General features: G+C 39.3%; 1 protein-coding gene across 3 annotated transcripts in view; it reads right to left on the reverse strand.

Moving 5' to 3' along the window:
* CLVS2 (clavesin 2) overlaps nt 1-9,054 on the reverse strand; it is a 128,227-nt gene extending 119,173 nt beyond the window's left edge. The window contains exons 1-2 of one of the 3 annotated variants that reach the window (XR_016020189.1): nt 8,336-9,054; nt 6,971-7,894 (exon numbers count right to left, since the gene is read on the reverse strand). Coding sequence is in view for 2 of the 3 variants with exons in the window: in XM_019740972.3 (XP_019596531.1) it covers nt 6,971-7,359 (389 nt within the window). In the remaining variant the exon portion in view is untranslated. Of the gene's footprint in view, nt 1-6,970; nt 7,895-8,283 lie in introns of all 3 variants that reach the window. The other 2 variants (XM_019740972.3, XM_019740970.3) reach the window with 2 other exon arrangements.
* Between the last annotated feature and the right edge of the window lie 250 nt (nt 9,055-9,304).

A 9,304-nucleotide genomic window follows, 5' to 3' on the forward strand; every position in this document is an offset into this window, starting at 1 on the left:
TTGTTAATGTCTCGAGGTATCATTAGTGCTAGAGTTGATGATCCCATCTATGTGTTTTATATTACTGAGGGGTAATAATAATAATACTCCGACTTGTGCTATCATTTAACATTTCCAAAGGAATTTCCAATGCATTATCTTAGTCTGAAAACAAACCCCAAGTTTCAGTGCTGGCTTTGTTCCTATTATCTTGAAGATGAGGACACAGATGAGGTCTCAGAGAATTTTAGAGATGAAGATACGAGGTCTCACAGAATTTAAACAATTTGCCAGAATCACCATGGGAGTAAAACAGGAGCCTAGATGAGAAACCAGGTCTTTCTGACACCATAGTTCTCTCTACTCCCTATGGTGTCTCATACCTAGAACAGAGTTTGATGAATAGCTGTTCTGCTTTTTCATGTCTCAGTGGCATAATGTGTGTCAGAAGCTAGATCAGGAAGTCGATACCAGCATGGTTCTGTGCCAGGTACCAGGGCACATTCCAGCCTGGCCTTAGCATGGGGCTTTCGTGGAGAAAGAGCAACAGACAAACAGAAGAGTTGGGTTGGGAAAAGGATAAGTCTACAAACCCTGGAGAAAATAAAATTCTGAAATATTCATGTGTCTGGTTTATATCACTAAGCACAGATTATTTGTCTGAGCCTTGCTTTAACTTCACTGCTATGGGAATATAGGTGAGTGAAAACAAGAGAATCATTGGGAATAAAATGTCTAGAGGAAAAATGTCTGTCTTTGAAAAAAATTTAAAAACTGTGTACCTACTGCCACCAAAACAAAATAAAACAAAACAAAATTGTGCTGGAAAAACAAATACATCAGAAAGTCAACTCTTCTTTTCAGAGAAAAATATTCTAAGCAAGTGCCACTTAGTCCAGTCTTTGCTTCAAAAGGTTGATTCTATCAACTTAACTTTCTGTGCATAATTGTCTATATTCTGATGTTTAATGAAGGTTTTCTAAACTATATGTTATGTTTTAATGATCAGAGCTTACTTTTTGATATAATTATTTTTAATTGTATTTTTTTTCCGGATTTATGTTGCTGTCTATACACACAAAAATAGTTTGACCAATTCACTAGTAATGGGTGAAATACTTAACTGCTCTGTGCCTCAGTTTTCTCATCTGCAAAATGTGGATATTAACAGGACATACCTCGTATGATTGTAACGAGGATTTCATGAATTAATGTTTGTTAAGTGCTTAGAAGAGTGCCTGACACATGCTATGAGGGTATTCTAAAATGAATGAGTTAATTAATTAATTAAAATGAAATAATAAAAGAACAGTAGGCTGTTCTCTCTGCACAGCACTGAGTAGCCCCAGCTGCCCCTCAACCCTGAACTTCCAGCAATGGCAAAGGGTACCTTCACTAAGCATTCACTACCTTTCTGGTACTTAACTTTTCAAGTTTTTTTTCTTCCCAGAGAGGTTATATGTCCCCTGATGGTACAAAGAACGTGTTATTTGTGTCTTTATTGTCTCCTAGCACTTTCTAAATTTCTATGTATGTAGCAAATGCTTGACTAAAGTGTGCTTTTTTTCAAAAATTGAATTGATATGAGGACTATTCACTCAGTTTATTTGCTGTTATAAGGACCCCACATGCAGGGACATTCTTTCCCTCATGTCAATAGTGCTCTTACTATGTTAACAAAATGCACGTACCTGCCCTCAGTGACATAAAAGAGCTCAATAATTCTACCAGAGTAGTAGACATATATTAATTTACTAAGGATGATTTATTAATTTACTAACTTGACTCATGTTTTAAAACATATTTAAATATTTCTTTTGAGGTATTCTTTCAGTATGCTGTATTAACCTCAAATTCTATTCTCCTCTTCAAGTTTGTTGAAAGTTGCATATTTGAAACATGAAAATAACCTGGTTTGGACCCAATCAGTCCTACTGAAAGTTAGCACTCTTGGTCTTTGTTGTTGTTTCAGAATTACTTCACTAATTACTTCAGAATTGCCCCAGTTTTTAGAGACTGTCCTATTTTTCTCAGAGATTTCTTCCAATTTGAAGCAACTAATGTTTCTCAGGACATTTTTTTTTCCCTCTCCCATTTTGCATGGTATGAACCAAGGGTATAGTTTGCAATAAGCCATAGTTTCCAGAATATTTGTTAAAAGAGCATCAGTATAAAAAAAAGCAATAAGGAAGCTCTGTTGGGACAGAAACCCCATGGAGTCCACAACTGCAATTTCTAGTTTTGACCTAATATCAAAATCTGCCCATGACACAGCACAACAATGCCTCCAGGATTTTAAAGGTAAAAATTCCTGACTCTTCACGATATATACCACCATGAAATAATAAGTTGAGAAATATTTAAATATTTTGATAAACTGAGCCAAGAAGTCTTGAAAACTCAGGCGAAAAAAATGTATACCTTTTTTTGATTGGTTGGTTTTTGTTTTTAAGATTACCAAGTCAGAGTGTTTCTCCCTAATTATTTAGTTAATTGTGCTTGACTGTTTTAATCTATTCCTAGTCATTTTTATTTTATATTTTATTTTATTTTACTTTATTTTATTTTAGTATATCTCCCCATGTTTGTGGCTGAGATTACAGCAAATCTGTATAGTCTATGGTTATTTTGAAAATTTTAATCTATCATTATCATAAACCTTCTTTCAGTTTGGAGATTGGTCGCATTATTTTAATAAATGGGAGCATAATGAAGCTGCAAATGGTTGACCATTGTATGATATTTTCATTTTTATGAAAAAGTGACACAAAATAAACAAAGTGACAATAATGGTTGTTTTAGCAAATTCTGGGTTAAGCTTCAGGATCATAGCAATGCCTGACCAGTCAGCCTCTATCCCTTTCAGAGCTTCAATATTCTAAGCGATAGTCAATGTCCATTATGACAAGCCAAAGAGTGTTGCAAGACAGTCAGTGCTTCTGAATTGCCACTGTATTAAGAATCATTTCAGTTTAGCTGCATTTAATTGTTTTTTAACAGTTCTTAACCAGATTCCTGATAAATGGTTCTTTACAATACTGAAATCTAGAGAACTACTTTACACGTTTAATGAGATAAAATACTACTTGCAGGTTAACTGAAAAATTACAGGCAATTGTCAGAATAGATGTCAACGTTATAGTTCAAGTGATGCAATTTACTCATGAATATTCCCCATAATTATACACCAGTAAATTTTTATTTCTCAGATACCTGCTTTCATGCCTAGGGTCTAGTCCATGATCTATTTTTATTCCAAACTTCCTTTACTTAAGGTAGTATAATCTCTTCTAGCTTCATGGGACATTATCCTCACATTCTGTTGTTGAAATTAGTTGGAAATTTGAAGGAATCTGCTGAGTCCTAAGCAGGGCACTATCACTGATGAAAGAAATACAGCATGTAATGAACGCACAGCGGGCTACTACATCCGAGGGATGCGCTGAAACATTCCAATTTTTTTATTTTTTATTTTGTGGAATTTATTTTTGTTTTTTGCAGAAATTATGTTAGACTGAAAGAAAGAGGATAAAATAATTCTATGATTTTTTTTCCCAAGGATAGCCTGCTCAATAAATATAATAAGTCATCTGAGCCTGTTCTATGCTTTTTTAAAAATAACCACAGAACACACTGAAATTCATTTTGACATTTCAGTATTTCAATTTTTTCAGATTTATTAGAAGGTAGGTACACTGTAAATATTATTTTACCTTGTCTTCCTGAAGATTCCATGTGTCTTGTAAAAGCTTTGGAAATGGTCCAATTCAATAACCTGAAACTGACCTGCATTACATTGCAGTAGAGACACTGTTTTATTTATAGTCACCATCTCACACACATTTACTATTTCCGGTCTCCTGAGGAGGACAAAAAGCTTTCCTACAAGTTTAATATAGGAGAAAGAATATATCAGATGACTTCCTGCTTAGAATTATTTTTTTAAATGCATAACTCAATTAAACTCAACAAATATTTATTGAGGATTAACTCTAATTCGGGTGCTGTTATAAAGATAATAACATTAGGCTTAGTTTTTTTTGTTATACAGATCAATTGTTTCAAAATTCTTCACAAAGTCCTGCAGAATTTATTTTTAAAATCTTCCTTTTCCCTTTGGGAAGTTGGAAATAATTTATTTTCCAAATAAAGGAGGTGGGGCATTATCTTCTACCTCATATCTGGAACTTCCCTGTAGTAGTGGACATTCCCACCTATTGTTTCCTTAAAACAATGCTATTTTACTTCTTTAAAACAATGCTAGTTTTTTTAAAGTTGTTGAAAGCCAGGTAATTCATTGACAACTCAAAAATAAGGTGTTCAGATGAGCTGTCTTCTCAAGAGACCCAAGTTACATGGGTGGCAGGATCAGAGAAGGGAGATGAGAACATCTGACTCACAGAACAGGGGAGGAGTGACAGGATTTGGCATGGGGCATACCAATTAATGAAGTAATAGTGAGGTAAACACCTAGGAAAAATGCTAGAAATTTCTGTAGGCATCCAGACAGATAAGACTTGAGGCTTCAGAGTGGAAGAACAAAGGGGATTCAGGCCAAAGGTAGGAGAAAGGCTGGTGACATCTGGGTACTGCCAGAAAGGCCGCTGTCCTGCAGGTTTCAGGGCAGTTCTTATACACATATCCCAATGATAAAGGTTTACAGAGGATGGCAAGAGGACAATCCTATTTATCCACTAGTTCTTGTTATTGGGTATATGTAGATCCGGAATGGGAGACAGGCAGGGACAAAGAGGGAGTGACTCTTTTATTTTTTTTAAGAATATAGGAGGAGGAAACAACTGAATTTTAGACAAGCTCTAAATAACTTTTATATCTTTTGACTTTGATGTACTATATCTTCTTGATTATGTTTATTTATTTCCAACCATAGAAATCAGATTTACAATTATTAGCCTATACATCCTGATAGGATATTTTTACAGAACACAGCTTCTCATTTTTCATTTCACATCTGCAAAATTTTAATATTTAAGATTTTCTGTAGATTTAATAAAAATAGTTCTACATACCAATTCATAAATTCCCTCCCACTGCAGATATCCAGGGGGCTAGATTTTGATTACTAGTAATCTATCCTTTGTAAGAAAGCATGAGATCAACATGACAACAAAAACATATTTGCTTTAGTAATCTGCAATAATCAACTTCCCATATACATGAGAACGATAAGTGATTTTCATCTTAATTAGGTTTGCAAATCAGTATGAATATTAGTTCACTTACAAAAATAAATAATAATCGGTCTAATGTAAATTCATGTCTCCTTAAATGCAATCTGCCTCCCTAATGTTATCTTTAGCAGACTTTGAGATATTTAAATATAAAATTTCTACCACTCCCATTTCACTGTAGCTTAATAATGAAGTTCCAGTCTGACAAATGGATATTAGGTTCTTTCTTGAGTAAAAGTTTTCAATTCTGATACACACAATCATTAGTTTGCATGACCCTACAATGTACTTCTCAGATGAAAAAAACAACAACTTTTTAAAGAAAATGTGGTCAAAGCATGACATTTCATGGTCCTTTAAACTTGACTACCTGATAAAAAGTACAGTGAGATCTCTACATAACTAACCCAAGTAAGTAATGGAACTCCATTCCCCCTCAATAGCTAACTCTCTCTATGTGTTTCTTAGCTTAATAATTTCATGATTCTTTGGGTAGTAGTTTGTCTTTATATATTTACCTAAAAAAAATAATCAGGGTGTTTCTCAAACTAGAAATACAGACAAAATGTGAAAAATTAAAGGGTAAAAATCTGGTCAAAAATGTTAATTTACATTTTAAGATCCCAAGACTCTGAGAAGCCTATCTACAGAGTTACAACATTTCTCAGTCACTGAAAAGTCTTTTACAATTTCCAGAGACAGTTTAAACTAACCAGATGCATCAAAAGTCACCATTCACAGAACTAAAAATACACCAATGTTTCAACAACCAGCTTCTTATGATTCATAGTTCTGATAACATTTTCAAGATCCATGAAATATATTAACTTTGAACTTAATTGAAACTACCTTATACTAGAGCCTTTATAATTTCTTATATTTTTCAGTCTGAATAATTAATTCTGATTGAGGAAGTTAGTAGAAGAGTCACTCTGCCTTTTTCTATCATAATGCAGATTAAATAAGACTATTTTGTCTCCTCCATTAAAAAGCAAGAGCGCTCCAAAAGTCTACCAAGTGACATATCTGAACATTTTCTGCTCCTTCCAAAGATGAAAATCACATCAGACAGGAAACATATTCTTTAGATTAATGGCAGGTGTAGAACAAGCACACCAGTCAGCCTTTATTTCAGTTGGCATGCTCAGTGACAGAGGATACAACTCTTCCCTCTCACTGAAGTGACACACATCGTATTATTCCGTCATCTATACATCACCAAGCAGAAAAGGTCCCAAGCAATAAAACTACTTGATCTTGGTTGAACGTCAGACTATTCTTAAAAAATAAAATCTCAGTACTAAAGAGAGAGATAGTGATGATGGTGATGATGGTGATGATGGTGATGATGGTGATGGTGATAATGATGATGACGATGATGAATCTAGTTTAAGAACTTCTTTAGAAGGAAGGGGAAAAGTTCTCTCCATTCTCATATAATTTCTCCACAGAACAGTAAACTTATTCAGGAAGTGAAAAATGGAGCAGCTTTATTTAGAAGTGAAATGACTTAGATTGCAGCACAATAATGTGGTTCAGGAAGCACTTAAAACTGCAGTAGAAACTGGGTGCTGGTGAAGTAAGAGTTTCAAAGGAAAAAAAATAAAACAAAAGCTCTCCTCTCACACACACCCCCACAAGGCAACCCCCAAAAACTCATTTTTCAGTTTCAGTTTCTCTTTTTTCCCAGTCAAATAAACATAGACATCAAAGCTGTAAAGCTATGACACTACTGAGGATAAATTCTGGAAAATGGGAGAGTAAAGGAATCTCAGTACCAGTTGGGATTTAGTATTTACCTGCTCTGATCCCAGTTGGCAGCGAAAAGGACTAGAATCTTCCTGCCGTAGTGGTCCAGATTGGCCAGGCCCCCAGGGAAGCCATCCTTCAGTGCCTGCTTGATGCCAGGGTCAGTGGCCTTGAAGCTTTTAAACATATCCAGGTTCTGCTGCCGGTACTCAAAGTACTGGGCCAGGAGGCGGAAGGCCTCAAAGTGATGAAACTTCCTGGCCCGCAAGAAGCGTAAGATGAAGGCATCATCCGTGCGCAGAAAGCCAATGTCCGGTCTGGTGATGACCATATCCCTCACCTCCTGGATGTCCTGGTGCAGTGTGTCTGGGTTCTCGTTGAGCTCCAGGCGCGCTTTCTCCAGGGTCTCAGGAGAGAGCCCAGCTTGTAAATGAGTCATTGTTCTACTTTTTCCCAAGCCTTCCCTTCTTCTTAATGACTGTCCCGCAACAAACCTGGTTCTTGTCACCACTACACTCTGACCTCCAGAACTGGATGCTGCCTGCTTCCTCTTCTTTACAGGAAATGATTTGTCGTGGTGTCCAATCAAGTACCCTGTTGCTCCTGCTTTCCAACAGCTTTTCTATGTAGACTATAAACTTATTTCCCCACCCCCTAAAAACAACGCCCCCACTTTGTTTCCCTCTTCCCTCTCCTGTAAAAAGATGTGGACCTCTGGCGGTCCCAGCGCGCCTCTTCTCCTTCTTTCACTCTCCTAACAAAACACCCCTATCGCACCCAGCACGGGTGGTGCTGATCTGGGTACTGTCCTCTTCTCTCCCAAGATGTAAGAAAAACAAACACCACGCACATCTCAGCCCCAGCACTGTGATGCTTCTGCGGTCCCTACCGAAGGATGCTCCTGGTAGGGATAACGATGGGAATCCTGATTAATAATAAGGTGGCTCTTCAGCGCTGAGGCGGGGAGAGTGCATCTTTGCCGGAAAGAAAAAGAGAGAAAGAGGGGCAAACGAGCTTATTTCTCCTTCTGCTTATTAAAGATTCTATTTTTAAAAGACGTTTGTGGGATTTCACTTACAATTATTCTAAACCAATTAGGTGGAGACTCTGCAGATAGCACACCTTCCCTCCTCCCCTCTTAGGCACACCGTGATCTCATAAGACACTAGAAGGGTTTTTGGTGGCATTGGCACCAGTGTGGGCTCCCCCAACCCCACCCCCAACTTCTGCCTTCCTCTAGCCCTTTATGTCAACGGAATTGCTGCGGGAGGCCTAAGGGATCTTTCTGGGAACGTACATCACACATGCGGGGTGGGGTGAGGGTGGAGAATAAGAGTGGTGAATACAATCAAAATGTCTCTGCCTTTTCTATAAAACCCCAGAGCAAGCGAGAAGCAGCAGCAGACGGCTCCTACCAGCAAACCCGGAGGTGCGGACGCTAAGCTCTGCGGCACTCCCTGGCCTCCGTCAGCCGCGGCTTCGGCAGCGGCGGCGGCGACAGCCACGTCAACTCCTCTCGGTGGGATGGATCCAGCAGAGAAGAGGGGCAGTAGCGGGGACACCGGCCGTAGACGCACTGGGGAGCAGCCGTGGCCACATCGTCCGCGAGCAGCCGGCTGCCACTCCCAGCAGGAGGGGTGGGGGGTGCAGAGCTAGGGCCACCGCTGTCCCGGATCCTCACCCATCCCTGCCATTCTCGCCTTCAGGAGAGAAGGGAAGGAGAATAGAATGTCTGGATGGAGAAGGCCACACGGGCGGCCGCCGCCTTTGTGAACCCAGAGCCGCCGGGGCGGTGGGCGCGGGCCTCTTGCTGTGCGCGCCCGGGCGGCGGGAGTCAGGCGCTAATGCCGCCGCAGCTGCCGGTACTAAAAGAGGGCTCGGCTCAGCCCAACTCCTCTCTAATTATCCCAGCGCGGATCTCGCTGCTACGTAAGCACTTGCTCTGCTCGTGCAGGCACTCCTCGCCCCTCTCCCTGACTCGTTTGGGGAGGACAGCAATTTCGGTGGCATGCAAATATCCCGAGCCCCAAGTTTAGCCTGCTCCTTGCCCCACTCGCCAGCACCCTACTCCTGCAGAGAGCGCCTGGGCGGGCGGGGCCTCACCCTTTGTGTGCAAGACCCCGGAGCGGCCGGGCGAGTAACCTTACGGACGGTAATTCACATTGACACACATTTTCTAGTTCTTGTGGGAGGTAATTTTGATGTGGAAGGAGTACGGAAACATCTTGTACTTTCCGCATTTGTTGTTAACAGAAATGTTTAATATAGAAAAGAAGACCAGAGTGTTTCCCAAGCATTGTTTTGATGATTAAGCCTCCGGAGGAACTTATGTGAATCGTACGTCAACCATAAACTCTGGCTGCGCAATTCCTATTGAAAAGGAT

The sequence above is a fragment of the Rhinolophus sinicus genome, chromosome 2 (genome assembly GCF_057876585.1).
Source record: "Rhinolophus sinicus isolate RSI-liver-muscle chromosome 2, RSI-T2T, whole genome shotgun sequence".
NCBI lineage: Eukaryota > Metazoa > Chordata > Mammalia > Chiroptera > Rhinolophidae > Rhinolophus > Rhinolophus sinicus.